The sequence below is a fragment of the Periophthalmus magnuspinnatus genome, chromosome 1 (assembly GCF_009829125.3).
Source record: "Periophthalmus magnuspinnatus isolate fPerMag1 chromosome 1, fPerMag1.2.pri, whole genome shotgun sequence".
NCBI lineage: Eukaryota > Metazoa > Chordata > Actinopteri > Gobiiformes > Gobiidae > Periophthalmus > Periophthalmus magnuspinnatus.
The window spans coordinates 13,241,110-13,259,421 of record NC_047126.1 but is presented as its reverse complement, the minus strand read 5'-3'; the positions used below and the strand labels follow the sequence as shown (position 1 = coordinate 13,259,421).

The window sequence follows — 18,312 nt, the reverse complement described above, 5'->3', positions numbered from 1 at the left end:
AAGGTGGAGTGTTTTCAGTTTGAGAGAAGAACTCAGTCTGTGAATGAAACTAAACAGAACTCGAGGTTTGTTTGTGATGAGGAAACAACATTATAACATAGATCAGAAATAGTGTAATATGGGCCCTTTACTGATTTCCTTTTTTGCCTAACTGCTTTCACGTTCTCTAGTTTAATGCTATTCATTATGTTGTATAGCTGCAGTATCTATTATTGTTTTGAGAAGGCACCACATGTATAGAATTCTTAGGAGTGGTTGGATAGCGCCTGTAATAATGGATGTCCAACTAGAGTTTTAACCTGCACACGCACAATAAGTCTTAGGAGCAGTAAAAGTGTGTTGGTTGGTTCGATTCATTTAGTGTTGATGGCATGTTCACAGTCCAGATACATTATTGAGAAGATGGCAATAGCATATAAGTAGCTGCTTACTGGGCACATGTTAGTAATGCAGTTTTAGTGTGTGTATGTGTGTATATGTGGGTGAAGGGGCCCATCTGTTGCAGGGTTACACTGTAACAAGGGACCAGGGGACTCACGTCATTAAAAATAATGGCAGATACTGTAAACCAGCGGACACACAACGCTGGTATATAACACAAGGAAAGGCTTTGCGTCTTCTTGCTGTTCAACAATTGTGTCTTGCTGAAATATTGTGTATTTCACAGCTCAAAAAGAGTGTTTTGTCTGAATGTGTTCCCCAGCGTTATTACCAATATTTGTAACAGAATTGGTCCAATGAGGTTTATCTGGTTTTCGATTCATTTATTTTAATAGATATTTTTTTCAGACCGAGGTTTAGTTTTCATTATGGACTGGAACGGAACATCACAGGGACAGACGACAACAAACATCATCATTGATTTAAGGAGGCAATCGGAATACGGAAACATACCCATGGGACTTTAAACTGAGGCCTTTTTACTCTCACACACCTGGGATATTGTTCTGAATCAGTCGAACTACAGATGATGCTGTTGTCTTGCCTCCACCGGCAGGAAGACAACACCAAAATTGTTTAAATCAGCTGATGGGACACGTCACAGCAACATGTGCCCACTTTGAGGAAGAGTGCGAGTGAGCTGTCCAAACTGTCAGGTACGAAAACATGAAACTAAACCTTGGTCTGAAAAAAGAATCTATTAAAATAAATGGAATAGTGTATCATTTTTGTATCCATATCATATTTAAATTATAAATATGTATGTCACAACTCAAATTTTGAATTTGTATACTATACTATAGTTTATATTGCTCTTATGTTATACTGTTCAAGCATTTAAAATTATTTGAGGCCAACAGAGAATTCAACTGAATGAAAGTTCCAGATTAACTGTCTTTTCTTGGATTTATGCTAATCCTCTTGTTCCGATATATGAAAACATGTTTAATCCAGGACCATATGATATTTGATGATTTTTAAAAAACACACATACAAATTCTTGGAAGGTGTCAGTCAGTCTCCTGGCTCATAAATCCAGTTTTATATAAAAATAATTCTTTTAAAGACTCTAAAGCTGCAGAGAGATCAAAAGGATCAAAAGCAAAATATATCAAATGTTTCTTTATGTTGTAACAATGGCCTTTAGTATGACCTTTTTTTAAACAGTCTCTCTCCAACTCTCTTGGAGGACAAGGGACAGGTGAAGATAAGGCTGTCATGTGCTGGAGGTGTGGAAAAGGTGTGGAAATCAGAATAAAAGATCATTTTTCAGTGTCAGAGTGAGAGAGTGTGAGGAATAGTTACTGTGAAAAGAGTCAAATCAATGTCAGACCTTGGCAATATGGCAAAAACCTATGAATTGATTCAGATTATTTTTTTGTTATTTAACAACAAATACAAAAGGTCTCTCAATATTCTGCCCATAAACATAAACAGTGACTTTTAATATAAAAAGGAAGGAAGATTTAGTCCTCCAAGAATTCTTGAATACTGTGTGTTTAGTTGTATGAGGTAAAATACATGCAGTTGCAAGCTAATATAATACTTTCATTTGTAGAGAGGTTCAGTGATTTTTGCAGCAGGCTGTATTGTGCAAAATGGGAAACCATATAAAAAATAAATAAACTACAATGTAAAATCAACCACCGTTTTCTTCCTATATACAGTAATCTACAGTAATTACAGTAAGCATTAAAATACCAAACTAAAAAAAATAAATTTAATAAATTTAAAAAGTCCATAAAATCCCATATAGTGTGCATTCTCTCTAGCATCAGCCATGTTTGGAGTCATTTTCTATCCCCAGCTGTGAGAGTACATATAGAAGTTGCTTTGTACATGTGCCACATTGACCGTATTAATAATAAAGACAAAATGCTGCAGCATGGCATGAAGCAGTTATCAGAGAGACGTCTGTCTGGTGACAGGCAGACTCCAGGAAGTGACGGCGTGTCAGCTTCAATGTTTTTGGATGAGTGAATTTGTGTGGTCGGCCTAACTGGCTGCCGTGGCAGGGGTGCTCTGTGAGAAGATAGGTGGGCCATACGCAATGAGGAATAAGCATAGAGCGGAGACACAGGATTCAATTCTGGCAAATGCAATTCGAGAGATGAGCGTTTGACAAGGGAAGACCACAAAGCTACATTAAGATAAATGCTTCCAACATGCTTCTGCCAACAATGTAGGGTAAGGTAAGCTTGCATAATATAGTAACAGAGATGTATTTTCAGGAGAAGTAAAGCTACAAAATAAATTAAAAAAACAATGTTATACCAACTAGACTTTATTTAACCTTAATAAATGATGAATACACTTACACTTACACTTACACTACAATATAAAAAAAATTAAGTAGAGTCATAGGTAAATGTAGTATGCATATTATGTGTATATATGTATATTATTGTATGAGGGTTTGACATATATCAAAATTGAAAATAAGTAATTACTTCACTCACATAAAAGAACACTGAAATTTGTTTCAACTGAATTGTGAAAGACTGTAGTGTGAAAGTGAAAAACACTGTTCATAAAACATACAAGCTTTTCCCCCAAATATGCAACCTCCAGGGTCTACTCCAGTGGAATAACAATGCAGACGGAAAGAAGACTAAGTGAAAAAAACCCTATAGTTTGTGTTTCGACATGCACCGCAGCACCTTCTATACAGTAAACAGCTCACTGTGAAAAAGTTACATCCAGAATTTTCAAGTGAAACTTTAGCAAAGAAATGTTACAGGCAGTGAAGTTACTGCATGGGCTTCCTTGTGTTTTTCTTGCGCATTCAAAAGAGAAGAATAAAGGGGACTGACCACATCTATGATCTGCAGCAGGGTGAGGCCCAGCTCCACGACGATGGGGGCGGAGTCATTCTGCACCGGTCGTTCCAAGCGGTTGTAGTTCACCAACAGGTCCCGGTACAGTTTTCTCTGGTACACTCCACAGAGGCATCCTGAAGAGAGGACAGGACCGTTACAGTGTGGTAAATAAGTAGAAAGTTTAAACCCATGTTAAAGGCCCTGAACCTGATTTCTCCCCAGTATTTGAGCAAAAATATGTCTGCTGTCTGCATTTAATTATAAAGTGCTTTTTCTCCATCACTGGTTTCCAAAAGTTCTGAAAAGAGCTTATAAACTCATTACAATGATTAATCAGGATGTTCAAAATGCATAAGGTAAGGGAGGAGCAACTTTGGACCACTGCACACCATTAAAAATGAACTACTTCAGTTTTTCATAATTTTTAAACAGTAAAAATCAGGTCTAGTGCCTTTAATCTGGCAACTACATGATGATGATGATGTATTAGATTTATACAGCTCCTTTCAAGACACCCACAGAACATTACTGCATTATTCATTCACTCCACACGCTCGGTGGTTGTAATCTACCATTGTAGTCACAGCTGCCCTGCCCATCTGAATTTATTTACTCCCGCTTTGGGTAAGGAAATGTGTACATTGCGTTGTTTGAACGGAAAAAAGCTGAGACGTTCACACATTTTTGTCTTATTTCATGCTATATTCATTTAGTAATACACCCAACTTTGATATTAGGAAGTTGGAGCTGTAGCTTTATTAAACTGTGCATGTCCACTCATTAGAAAATAGACATTGAATACAAGTAATTACAGCAATTATTTTTTTTAAACAGAGATCATGTGATACAAATCCCTGTAGAAGCTTGATCAGGGCACAATATGCAGCCCATAATGAGAGTGTCATTAAGTCAGTGGATGCTAATTGTGTTCAATAAGCTCACAGTGCAGCACTCTCATGAACTCAGCCCATCAAGCGGTCACTTACAAAACCCACCAACCGAACACATCAGCACACAACAATATGGTAATGCAACTTCATACAGGGATAACTTTGGCCAATGTACTGTTGTCTTCTTGTTATAGTTCGATGCATGTTTATCGGACACTGTAAGTCATGCGTGGCCAATATATCTACATTTCGACAAAATACTACAGGGAGGTCATTAGTATGTAGCTGGCTGTTGCGACACAATGCCAACTTTCTGCATTCACCAATTAAACCCAGCACTTCAGACATATAACCACAAAGATATTGATTGAGGTAAAGCGAATACCAGTTTGATTGATTGATGTTTGGATGATGATTTGTGAGAAATAGGGATGTACAATCAACTGAATTTTAATCGAGATAGAGATTCATTCAGCTTGTGTCTTTTTCATCAAGAGGTCCACAGTCAGGTCTGGAGCAGTTTGGAGGAAGAAATGTGAGTATTTTTTTTGAAATGGCAATGAGTTTGAGACGAACCATGGAAGTCCTTTCAGTGCAAAATATACCAAAATCTATTTTTGTTTTACTCAAGGTTGCCCTGTCAACACATCGGCACATGCTGCAGCCTCTCATCCATCAGTGTCTCATTTCAGTGTGAGCTCTAAAGGTCTCTGTGCTTTTCTCCCTGATGACCCTCTCTACATATTTGAGCAATTACCCAGTGACAGGGGCGCCGTGAGAGCTGCCACCACTGCAGAGGGGGCGGGTGACTAATTAGTTAATGAAGGAAAAAATAAACAAAGATACTTCAGATTGTGTTTATGTAACTTGACTACTGGGATGTGTCAGATTGAATGCACTCTCATAGTTTAATCCATGATGCTGGATGATGGAATGGCTCAAAATGTCAGTCAGGAACGTGTGGGGGCTTGGTGAAGTGAAGTGAGCCAAAATGGACCTCTGTTACACAACAAGCGCTAAAGGGACATTATCCAGTCTTCCAATGAAGGAGGTGTTATAAAAATGTGTCACCCTTTTCCTCCTGCTGGGTGGAAGCTCAGTTTTTAGAGCATGTGGCACATTGACAAATGGACTTTAATCTTCTTTAGCATTGTGTTTTGATTTTAACTACATTTTCCGCCCCTGCTTTCAATGAATGTACTAATAACAATGTAGTATTGGTTCTTCTGATCCAGAAAAACTGGACTGGGTATTGGTTGACAGGATATCAGTTTATGTAGGTTTATTAATGAATGTAAATACAGTACACCTATATTAAATAGGCAGGGCAAATGAATTAATGAAAAGAAAGTTTGAACTAGAGTTTAGTTCTTGCTTGGAGAAAAACAGCACATGTATTGTATTTGGTTCAGTTTTGTGATGAATCATCTATGTTTTAAGGAAAGAAATACTTTCAGTCTCTGCACTGGTGTCAGTTGCTGTTAGGAGTATCGGATACTTTAAACTGGACTGATGAGAATCCACACTTCATTTAACAGAAAAAAAAAACAAAAAAAACAATTAATAATAACAAGTAATTGCATAATTACCATAGTAACAATTGCCAGTGCCATTTTTTAAAGATGCTTCTGTGTTAAAATAGAACAACTGAATTCAGTTGTTCCATTTTAGCACAGAAACATCTTGGCCTCTGAATTGTCAACATATTAACAGCATTATAACAGTCAGTTGTTTTAATTTAATTTTAAAGGTTTATTAGGTGTGAATCCCAAACCCATAGAAATGAAAATAAATTCAGTGTTTAAATCTATGCCCAGAATCCCTACACTGTTGCAGGATACAGAAGGAAGCCAAAGCAGCTTATTCATATACAAGAAAAAGTGCTACTACTGTAGCTGTAAATGTGTGTGCTTCATCAGTAAGGTAATGTTTCTATTGGGAAACATTAATGCAGTTCATCATTCTGCTAATTCAATATTCACATATAGAAATGTAATAAGGAGGCGCTGTAAATCTCAATGGACAGTGCTGATGTATTATTAATTAAGCGTCTGTATCCAGAACCTATTGTTAGTAAACAGCTACGGCTAACCCCTCTCCATCTTCTGCATGTACGTGAGTGTCATAGTGTTATATGGTAGAGACTGCTGCATTCACCATCAGGGCGGTTTCCCTTGAGGAGTGCGGTCATCTTCAAAATGGCCCATATGTTATTCTTTCTGTCAGCTCTTTAATTATGTACAGCATCCTTCTCCACGCAGTTGGTATATATGCATGCATAAAGATATGCATATTTTACACTCAAATTGATGACTATTTTAACAACAGGGAGAAGGGACATAAGCACATGAGAGCTATCGTCATAAACTTTGTGCAAGTTTCATAAAATAATAATGATGTCTTCTTTCTATTGTGCAGACGTATATGTATCATTCAAAACTATTAAATTACTACTACTACTAGCACTATTGTTGTCAGAAGTGGTGATACCTACATACTAGAATCAATACTAAAACTTAGGGGTGGGTGATATGCCAAAAAAAAAAAAAAAAAAGAATAAATAATGATTTTCTTAAAGCCAGATCATGATTTCAATTTTATCACAATTAATGTAGACTTGTTTATACTGCCTATAAAGAGCTCAAGTCATCTCCTGATTTGACAATATCACTAAAACTAGTAAAGAAAGCGATACTCATTTCAATAAGAATCACCACATCAGAAAAACAGAATAAAGCTGCAGTTGGACTGAATACTTTTAGAAACGTCTTAATCTATAGCCGAACTAAAGGACCACAGTAATATTAAAGAAGCAACTTTTTTGTCCGTTTTAAAAGGTGCATTTTTATTATCATTGTTGTATCAAAATCGGTATAGATCAAGCCTTTATCTAATGTGTGTTTTAATATTGTGACAACATTACATAGAATACAATACAAGCATGTATTTTCAGCTCTGAATACTATTTATTCTATACACCACAATGGTAACATTAGCACTCCAAACATGCGCCCTCAATTCCCTGCTGTGTCCTTTGAAACCTCTTAAGTTATCTTTAGCTCCTGAGCACCTGTTTACTGAGTCACATTTTCATTAAAATTCATTGAACTAACTTCACCTTTTCACTTTTGGCTGTATACAAGCACATGGTTTGAATAAAAAAGCACTTCCAATAAAGGTGAGCCAATTATCTAAAGGTTTAAGAAGGGAAGGAGAAATAATGCATTTGTCACTCAGCAACAACACAGTGTTGCATCACATATTGCAATATAACTACTTTCTTTACAGAGCTTTTGTTATGGGAAAATGGGAGGAGAACTGCTGATAATTGTGTGAAGTAGTCTGCATATTGATCAAACTGCTTTTAAATCAGATGCCCTTCTGGATACAGCCATTTCCAGCCACTCAAGACTAGTTGAAAAATACTGTAATCTACATGGCTGTTGTGACTAGCTCCTCATATAGAGTGATGTACTTTTTATATACATAACACCAGACACCTTGATATTGGCAAAAATGACTACCTTGATAATATGCACAACAGAGCATACATTTTTACACATTCACTTTCAACATTTTGCAGTTGGGCTGCTGACCAATTCAAGCTAGTTCTGCCACATTACTCCCGTTCTGGCCGATTTCCACTGGATGTCTATTGAGCAAACAATTCACTTTAAAATACTAGTGCTATCCTATCAGCCACTTCATGGCCAGGCTTCAGAATACTTGGGTGAACTCTTTCAGTGGCATGTCCCAGAAAGGTGACTAAGGTCAGCAAATCAAGTCCTTTTAGCTAAACCTCACTCAAAGCACAAGACGAGAGACGATCGGGCTCTGGGTGATTCCTAAACTGTGGAAAACTCTTTCTCATGAGATAAAGGTCCTATATTACACAAAATGGATCCTTTCAAGTTTAAAGCCAGAAATCATTAAAATGAGTTTTAATACACAGTGGAGCACTTCCTGTGTTACCACATGGCATCACAAGGTAGAACGGAGTGTTTTCTGTTTGAGAGCAGGACTAAATATGCAAGATTTGTGTGTGTGATTAGTGTGAATGTTTTTGATGAGGAAACAACATTATAACATCAGAAAATAGACTAATATGGGTCCTTTAAGGAATCCTGAATCCACTGATTCTTTTACAAGAGCATATAAACTCAGTTAAGGCAGGGTTTTTTAAGGCAGAATTTATACCACATCCTTTCTTCTGGGTTGTGGGGGCAGCAGTCTAAGAAGGGACTCCCAGGCTTCCCTCATGCCAGACACGTCCTCCAGCTCTTCCAGAGGGACCCTGGGACGTTCCCAGCCCAGCCAAAAGACATAGTCCCTCCAGCGTGTCTTGGGTCTTCCCCACTGGGACATGCCTGAAACACCTCCCTAGGGAGGCATCCAGGAGGCATCCTGAACAGATGCCTGAGCCACCTCAGCTTGGTCCTCTCAATGTTTATACCGCATAACTTTTTTTTGTTGTTGTTGTTCTTGTTTTAATCTGTGAAGCTCTTTGAGAGTCTTGCTTTGTGAAAAGCACTCTACAAATAAAATGTACTTACTTACAAACCTTTTAGTCTTTCTTGGAATATTATTCAATTTTTTCTGACAATGTTTCTTCAAAACATTTTGAGGTAAATAAGTCACCTCTATTTTCATACAACATATAACAAACAAAAGTGCTCCAGGACGTTTGAGCATTTAACCTAAATTGAAATAGGTCATTTGCAGTGGTATTAGAAAAATGTTGCTCCCTCTTACTTTCCCAATCACTCTTCTCTTGTTTTATTGTGTTTAGTTTAGTTTAGTTTTATTTAGTTTTATTTATTTATTTTTTTACTTAAACTGAAGCCAATAGTTTAATCAATAAACTAAATTCTGCACTTTTACATAAGCAACAGCTATAGATTTATTCATTACCGTAATCCCTTCCCCATTATGTTAAAGCAGCTGCGGTACAGTCCAATGCTTTTACCAGTCACTCTATATTAGTTTCCACATTATTCTTCATTAGCCTCAAGCGTAAATAGCAGATATTCAGCAGCACATTCTGTCTTTCAATTATTACTTTTTTAATCAATTTCTTGCAGTGTCCCACAAACCTATAGTTGAATAGTCTTATGTATTATTATTAGCAAAATGTTGGGACTTGCAAACATTTAATGAGACTTGGACTTAAAGCTTAGGAACAGTATTGGGAACTTCTCTGGGGGCCGCCACTAAAGTTTTATGCAGCTACTATTTCTTTGTAGTTGTTGTGTAATAGACAGCTGTGCCCCAGTACACCATTAAAATTGAGTCAATCATCACAATACAATCTGAAGCAAAACAAAAAGACTTAACTGCTTTATTATTTCCAATATAACCGCAGTAATGGAAAGAATGACATTTTTGTGTAAGTGTGTAATATAATCATTTGTAAAAAATAAAATGCAGCAAATGAGTGGAAGTTGGTGAAGTCATGAATGTATGGTGGGCTAATAGCAATAGCAGCCATTTGTATTACCAGCTCACAGCAAGGACATATATTTTTCAGTGCAATAAAACAACCAAAATGAAAAACACGCTTTTATTTTGGTTTATTTTTTACTTTTTACTTTTGCACTGTATAGTATAGGGGAGCTTCTTACACGTCTAAGGAATTACCAGTTGTTTCCCTCTAAACACATAATTTATCCTTTCTCCCTGTTGACTTTAACCTCAATATATGCTCTGGATATCACATGGTCTACACAGTTTTCTTTTTTTGTTTTTTTTGCATGCAGTCATGCATTACGGCTATACAGTGTGATCCTACTTGTTATTTTTGCATAACAATCCGATGTTAGAAAAGAAAGATAGCTGCATATCTGACTGCCAGCTGCACATATCTTCCTCATTCCCACAGTGCGATTGTGAGATAATCCTGTGTACAGCGCTGTCAAAAAACTTAATGATTTCATCTTGTGTCAATTTCCTTCCATTGTTTCGAAGTCAATGTCTGAAATCTCTCGTACTCGATTCATAACAGCATCCTCTTGCACTGTCTGCCAATCTGCGCCTCCTTTCTCCAACCCCCTCGTCTCCTCATCACTATAAACCAACTGATTACCAACTGACGCACTTTCTCAACACTAACCCACTGATGGGCCCCTAATCGCCTCAAGGCACCTATCAATTTTAAACAAGGTCCATATCTTTCTCAATGCATTAGTGGTCAAACGTATTTCCATCCACCAGCCCATTTTGAGTCCCACGCTGTACCTAATCATTAAAACCCAGCTCATTGTAAAGAAATAAACAGCTTCATTTTATTACAAAGATGCAGCAGTAGAGGCAATATAAGTCTCATTTTATGGTCCCTTCACCCTTGAGGGAGCTGGCAGCCTTCAAAGTCTCTGTCTGACTGTGTGTCCTCATTTTTCCATCACCTACAAAGACATGTATAGTGAGTGCAGTGTATCAAGTGTTATAGGAAGACATTAGGTATATGGATAAATCAAAAAATGTATATGCCTTTATTTTCTCTTTGTTTTTCTTTGGCCGGTGCTATCACAGAGTATCACACTTCTCTGACCTTATCCCACCGTCCTTTTTGACAACATCCATAAATCTTTCTACAACCTGTCGTCCTAAGTTACAATGTCACTATCCTTATACAAGTGAAAGCTTTGTTAGTTTATCCTCTCTGACTTTATCTCATTTCCTTGTCATTTTCAAACATGTAAATTAGAAAACATCAACGTTTACATGTGATTTTTTTGTCATATTTAAGAGTGGGCGAGATACCAGCTCAACATCTGACCCTAGTTAAGCTCAAGGTAGAAAAACACAGATTTCAGAAAATGTGTTGAACAAACAGTCACAGAATTCTGTCAGAACGCTTTACATCAAGGAACCACTCACAGACACATTCATACACTAGTGTACGCAGACGCTGGGAGTGACGTGGAGTGAAGTTTCTTGCCAAAGGACACTATGACATGTGGGAGCTGTAATTCCACTGCCAATCTGTGGGTCAGTGGATCGAACCACTCAACCAATGATGTTTACGTTGAGAGCGGGATTCGGACTGCCAGCCTTCAGATCAGTGGACAAACACTCTGAATGTACCAACTGAGATACTGTCATCCCTGGGTCCAGACTGAGTCCACAAAATGTACTTGATATGTAAACATCAGTATATTTACTGACGAACAAATTATCATCAACTATCTACCATCTGGGTGGCTTTTGTTTTTGTCATCTTGAAATTTTTATTAGATGTTTTTGCTATATGACAATTTGCTAATTCATAAAAAAAATAAAGCAATAATATTTCTGTTATCTACATATACAACTTTATTTACAACAAGCTACATATATAAATGTTCAACAGAAGATGAACATTTATATATGTAGATAGGCTTGTCATGATAATCACTATATCAACTTATCGATCAATACATGACAGACGTGGGTACTTTTTCTTTGTACTAGTGGTGAACTTTTTGTTTTGTTTTTTTAGTACTATGATAAGATTTTAGCTGTAGAAGGTTGAATAAATAACTTCTATGACTTATTAAGTGTTTCATGTTCATTAACAATACTGTACATAGAAACATTTTGTGGAGGGAATCCTGCTTTACTGTGATTGTGTCAGTAGCAAAATGGCATTCAATATTATCATCTATCATTCATATTGTCTTCAGTAATATATTGTACTTCAAAATAAGTTATCATGGCAGACATGTATGTAGCTTATGAAAATTTAAACTAGATAAAGCCGAAGAAATCCCACCTTCGCAAAACCAGACTCCAAATGTGGGCTGTCTGGTCTAACACAGTATTTGGGCCAAAATGCGCCCTCCAACAGACTGCCGGCAGAGTATAAACGCTTAAAGGCATGTACAGTAATGCCAAAGCCACAGTCCAGTCAATATTTAATGACTCCCGGGGGCAGCTTTTTCTACCGATGATGCACAAAGAGCAGTTACACACAGCATCTCCTATGGCCATTTGGCAGAAAGCATTAGAAGATGAGAACCAAATTTTTATGAGTAAAGAGTAAAACTTTGACTATGGATTGTCATGCTTGTTAGAAAGGAATTACAACATGAGACTATCTGATCTTGAAATTCAAAATAACTGCGCTACTGTGTTCCTAGTTTTAGTTCTTTTTATTTTTTCTACAACTGTCAAAGCATAGCAATAATACATGGCTGTTTTCTGAGGTGAAATTGTTTGGTGTATGTCCATTCTCCTAATATTCTGCACACTGTGATTATGTAGGCCTCCTGGGTAATTGTAAGTAAGCTGCTGTAATGTGTGAATAGTCATCATGGAAGTGTATAGTTACTCAAAACCTCTACAATGTTGACGCTATGCAAACAAAAAGAAGACTTCACTATATGAACCAAACTACATATTTAATGTAATCATGCAAGAGTGAAATCAATCTCACGAACACAGTCTCACTTATACATGTACTTAAACGCTGGAGCCAAGGTAGGTGAAGTGTTTTGCTGAAGGACACAACAAGAGCAATGCCCCATCCCAGTACTAACCAGGTCCATCCCTGCTTAAAAAACAAGTAGTGTAAATCTGTGATGCAAAACTCCATCTTACCTTGAATCCTTGCTTAAACATTTTAACAAGGTCAACAGTCCATTCCAGTTAAAACATTTGAAAATGTTTTTATTGAATTGAAAAGGAGGGAGCATGGATGCACTTTTGGCAAACCCTACTTTAGTTCTGTAGATTAGCACATGGGTGTAGAAATGGCATTTGATCATTACCGTGTGTTTTCAGTTATGACTTGATTGAGTCACTATTGTGTGTAATTGATCTCAAGTCTATTACTTGAGATACTTGTGCCATAGACTGGCTCATACAACTCTTAACATGCTGTTATTACAAAACAAGCACTTGAATTCACACTGTTTTTTTTATGAAACCAATAATCCCAAACATGAATATGGAAATCTAATCTATGAATCATATTATCACATTAGACTGGTGTCTACATGTCTAAAGACATAACAGGCTTTTTCATTGTGTTAGCATTTTAGCACTATAACAAACCAATGCTGCTATGGTCACTTACTGCAAACAAATGGATTTTAAGATGTAAATATTTATATGTAAATATAAAAGGATTTATATTTTTCTGAAATGTATTCTGACACAGTGTGTTGTAGTAGTGGTTGAGCAGTTAAAGGTGATGGTATGTGGCTCTACTGTTTTATTGTTTGGACTAACTGTCTATACAACAAATATTCTGTATTTTGCCAATAATTGTTCAAACATATTCCCAATTATTATTTCGCTTTCTAGAATAGGTATTCCAATTATCTAGCCATGAGGTTTATGGACATCTCAAAAAGTAGGGTTTTTATGGGTGTTTAGTCTCCTCCAATAACCTTTGTGTACCTTGCCTGTTCCCATAAAAGTCACTTTCATCTTTAGCTGTCACTGTGGACCGGCCTCAAAGGGTTAAGTATTTAATAAATGGGTCTCCTGATCCAGCACTGTGAGATGTGGTAGAGATTTCCCATCAGTGACGAAGGAGGTGTGACTGAGCAGCAGTTGTTCAGCAGTGGAAGTCTCGAACAATGAATTATGACATGTAGAGCCAACTCAGCCTTGATAACAATAGCTTTCATTTATCCAATTATGGGCAAAGCTATTATCGCCATCAAATCACTTTTTAGATTTCTTGGCATATAAAAGGAGATGTTGGAGCCATGGATCAGCTAGAGACATGCTTATGGCACATTTCCAAATCAAAATGGTCAAAGGAGGATAGGCTTAAAAGTACACTATGTAACATTTCTGCTGGAGGGTCCTCTCTACCATTTATTCAACAAGTGTTTTCAGTGTGTTTGTTCAAGAACCTTCTTATTCTGAGCGGGGTCTTCTATCCACAGATCTGACTTGTAACTTGGCTAGATGATTGCCTCCATGGAGACAGATGGATAGAAACATTCTGTAAAACATTCTAACAAAGCAATCTCCATGATAATAAGAAGGTGGCTGACTCTCCACCAGAAAAGTGCACCTTTATATTGCTCATATTACTGTTATGAACCTACACAGTCCAAGGGTCATGATAAAAAGTAAAATATAAACTCTATCACGTCCCCAAATCCAATCAAATGTAAATGATTTTCTTTTCATTCCCAGTAAACCATTGGCATCACCAAAGTCCAATGCTATGGAATGTTTAATAGAACATATATCTCTGTAGCCTATAAACCAAAGGATTCCATCATATTACTGAGACTTAACCTCCTTTGAGGTTCCTCTCCAGTCACGCATTTAACAATCCTTTAGCTGCAGATTACACTCAAACCCAATGGGCTTCGTGCCTCATGGGACGCCCTCCTTATTCGGGGCCAGATGTTGTCTGACTAAAGACGGCACACAACACAGTAATACGGGTATTCACGCATTCAAGAAAGCTTTGTATATGGTATTTTAGAGCTACAACGGCCTCCTTACAGCCACAAGGACGACATTAAACTTGATAAGGCAAAAAAAGTTATAGGCAAAAGCAGATGCATGCGCCTTTCTTTACCATGCGCATCAATTACTTCTTACCACATCGTTTTGTTTCATTGCCATTAGTTAAAGCTGCATCGCACACACAGGAAAACATATGGAGTCTACGCCAGCGACTCACCTCTACAGCAGAACGTCGCCAACAGGTAAACTACAACCACAAATCCAGACGACTTTCGAAGCTCCATGACCGCGGCTGCACCGTGCGTATCCCGCTGGAGAAATGTCAAAACTTGGTGCCAGCGCGCTTAACCAGACGACTCTGTACCTCTCCGGGACACGCAGACACACGCTACACGTCTGCTTCCACGTGTGAGACGCCTGTCACCTCACTAGTTAGTCACTTTTCCCCGCTCACCCAGCTGCGCTCTCCAGTCTGTATAGTGTCTCGGGTCTCCACAGCCAGTCCAATGTGCGCGCTCGCTTTGGCATCACAGTGAGATGAAAGCCACCTGTCTGCAGCGCATGCCGTCAACTATTGCAGTGAGTGAAGGGTCCCTCCACTCAATTGGCGTCCATCTGCTTTACGGCAGCGGGGTGGTGAGGGAAAGATTAGTAAGCATAGACAAAATCTCACTTGAGCGCAGCACCACAGCAGTAGTCTACCCCATCTGTTTCGGGTGTTTTATTCTGCTTGTTGATTTATTCAATGTAACCTATTTAAATACGTGACTAAACGTCTTCATTCATATTTGAGGGTAATTTCCACTTTCCATGATTAAATTTCATGAGTCACATTTTTCACTTGGCCCTATAAAATATCTCATTGGCAGAGCAGTCACCAAACCCAATAGGTCAGTACATCTGGCACTGTATCTTTGGGCAAGACACTTGATCCACCTTATGTGAATGTGGTTCAGTAAGTGATTGGTGATGGTGCGAGGCCAACGGCGCAGATTGGCAGCATATTTCCGTCCATATATCTCAGGGCACATATGGCTGTGAGTAGAGGCGAAATCAGTCATGCATGAGTAAGCAACATCATCATCATCATTATTATTATTATTATTATTATTATTATTATTATTATTATTATTATTATTATTATTATTATTATTATTATTATTATTATTATTATTATTATTATTATGTATTACTATTACATGAGACCAACTTACCCAGCGCTGGATATCATATATAAAGAACTGTGGCTAATAAGGCAACTAAACTCCTTTTCAGTAGCATATGTATCACAAATGACGAGGACTGGACACACTCTTTAGTCACAGGACCATGAGTTGTCTGTTTTATGATCCGTGTCCTGATGCATATTCTGCTGCTCCTGGAGTGTTTTGCCATCTCAGCAACTCCACTTTTTAAATTTCACATCTCTGTAAATGATAACCTTTCGCTTATATGCTGTTACTATCAGATGTAAGGTGACCCATCAAATGCATTAAACCTGGATAATTGAGTTGAATGATGAATCTGTATTAATGAGTCAGTATTCATTCATGAGTCAGAATCCAGAGTATATGTCTCTGTGTCAGTTCTTCTGTGACACACTGGTCCTGGGATAGGCAGCACCACCTTACAATCTTGAGATAAGCCTATAAAGATGAATATAATGGGCTTGTGTTTGTCTAGATATCAGATATTGCTCACTGTCCAATCAAATCCATCATCATAACAGATCACATGTGGGTTTTGCATCTTAAGATTCGTCTTTCAGAATTGGCTTTTTTGATTCACTACAGTCCTACTAGTTACAGTCCTTTCTCTGCATCAGGGGCACAGGTGATGAAGTACATAAGCTAGATGAACACAATTTCACGTCAGCATGCACCAGTGCGCTCAGTGTCCAGTTGGCGTGCTAAACTTTTGGGCACATGTGGTCAGTTGTTAAAGCATATTGCATATTGCATCATAATTAACCATAATGAGGCAGCTGCAGTGGCCTGTCAGGTAGGAGAGGGGAGGGGGGAGAAGGGGAGGGTTTCAGGGCTCTTAAACTCTGCCTGACATGAGATGAGACTCATTAGGTGATTTTTTTTCATGCTAGTGCAAAGTTCATAGCTTCTAATTTTAAAACCTTAAATCACTGATGTAAACAAAATGATCTGTTCTGATTACATCTGCAAAAATAGAGATGAGTATAGGGTCAGTGAAGAAATATATATTAAATATCTAGTAACAAATACAACTGACAACTGATCACATATTAGGTCATATATTAACTGAAAGTGTGTTATTTCTGTTTTAATTTGTTTACTGTGGTGTTGTGCCAGGATATGGAGATGACAAGTTTCTCATATTTGAAATTCTATGTGGTCACTTTCTGATTGCATCTGCAGAAAAGTCCTTTTGCCTTCTGAATGTATGTTGCATGCTAATATAGGCCAATCAATTCCTCTCAGAGCAAGAAAGAACCTCAAATGCTCTGGTTTTCTGAAAATGCATACTCTGAATAAACTGAAATGGGACTATGATGAAATGGAACATCTATTTGTCACTAAGAAGCTATAATAGTCTATTTTTCAAAAGGACATAGAATCAAAGGTTAAGTTATTTCTGTGAAATTAGACTCCACACCACAGTTATCTTGACTGATTGTGCAATACATTTGGGTCTATAATGAAAACAGCACAGTTTTATAATGTTGTTTTTGTTTTGTTTGGTTTTTTTTCCCACTTCAATTACACTCCATAAGATTGCCAATAAAACTGATGCCCACATACTAAATAGTGCAAACAACTAGGGCTGAAACTAAAGGTGTCAATATCGTGCTAGTCTCCATGGAGATGACATTGCTTTAACTAGAATGTTCCACAGCATGGTATCAAACATCCATTTTTATTCAGTTACAGATAGTTTTATTGCTAAAAAAGCCTGTGCAAAACATGCATTCTTACCATAGACTGTATATATAAATGGACGTAGCTAGCTGCTGCATTCCAAATAGGAAGTGAGCATGAGCACGCTTCACCAACTCTGGCTTCAATTCACTTTACACTGAAAAAACATCGCCCCTCTCCTCATAACTGCTGCTGTCAGGCTCATCATTGTGGTCTTCACATGTTCATATTAACCCGCTTTACATGATCCTGGTGTTTATTTTGCTTTTGTGTCCACAAATCAAGATATGAACATTAATAACAGACAGATCAGTTTTTTTTCCCCAAGGTCACTCCTGCTAGAGTAAGCAACAGGTTTGATTGACGCGTTGCCATGCCCTTGCTCCCTGCTAAACCAGCGGTGCATGAAGAGTCGTTACCTTCAACAGCCCCCCTGTGGATTGGCTCTTTGGTTGCTATGATACTCTCGGTCAGAATTCCAAATATGGAACTTGACTCCGAATTGGCCCTTGTAACTGACAGTATCGATGAGCTTCATAGCATTTGGCTCCACTTAGTCCACTTCTTTAAACAGTCTATGATTCTTACTGTGAGTGGGATTGCATCTCCACAAATCAGACCTGTAACTTAGCTTGGCTTGCTTCTCTCCATGGAGAAAATTAAGTTTAATGCCGCACTGTGGAAGATTCCAACCAAAGCAATAACATCTTTATGGAGACAAACAGGTGACCTACCCTCCTCCAGAAAACTTACATAGTGCACCTTTAAAAGAAGAATAGTTCCAACCAATAGTTCTAGTATTGATTAATATGAGGGTATTGATTTTGTTGCTAATCCAGGTGTCAATATTGAAAG

At 37.7% G+C, this 18,312-nt stretch overlaps 1 protein-coding gene across 1 annotated transcript in view; it reads right to left on the bottom strand.

The window, feature by feature from the left end:
- LOC117393933 (neuronal acetylcholine receptor subunit alpha-7-like) overlaps positions 1 to 15,083 on the bottom strand; it is a 46,853-nt gene extending 31,770 nt beyond the window's left edge. Inside the window, exons 1-2 of the mRNA XM_033991945.2 lie at positions 14,784 to 15,083; positions 3,255 to 3,394 (exon numbers count right to left, since the gene is read on the bottom strand). Coding sequence (XP_033847836.1) covers positions 3,255 to 3,394; positions 14,784 to 14,850 — 207 coding nt within the window. The 5' untranslated portion in view covers positions 14,851 to 15,083. The remainder of the gene's footprint in view (positions 1 to 3,254; positions 3,395 to 14,783) is intronic.
- Positions 15,084 to 18,312: the final 3,229 nt, after the last annotated feature.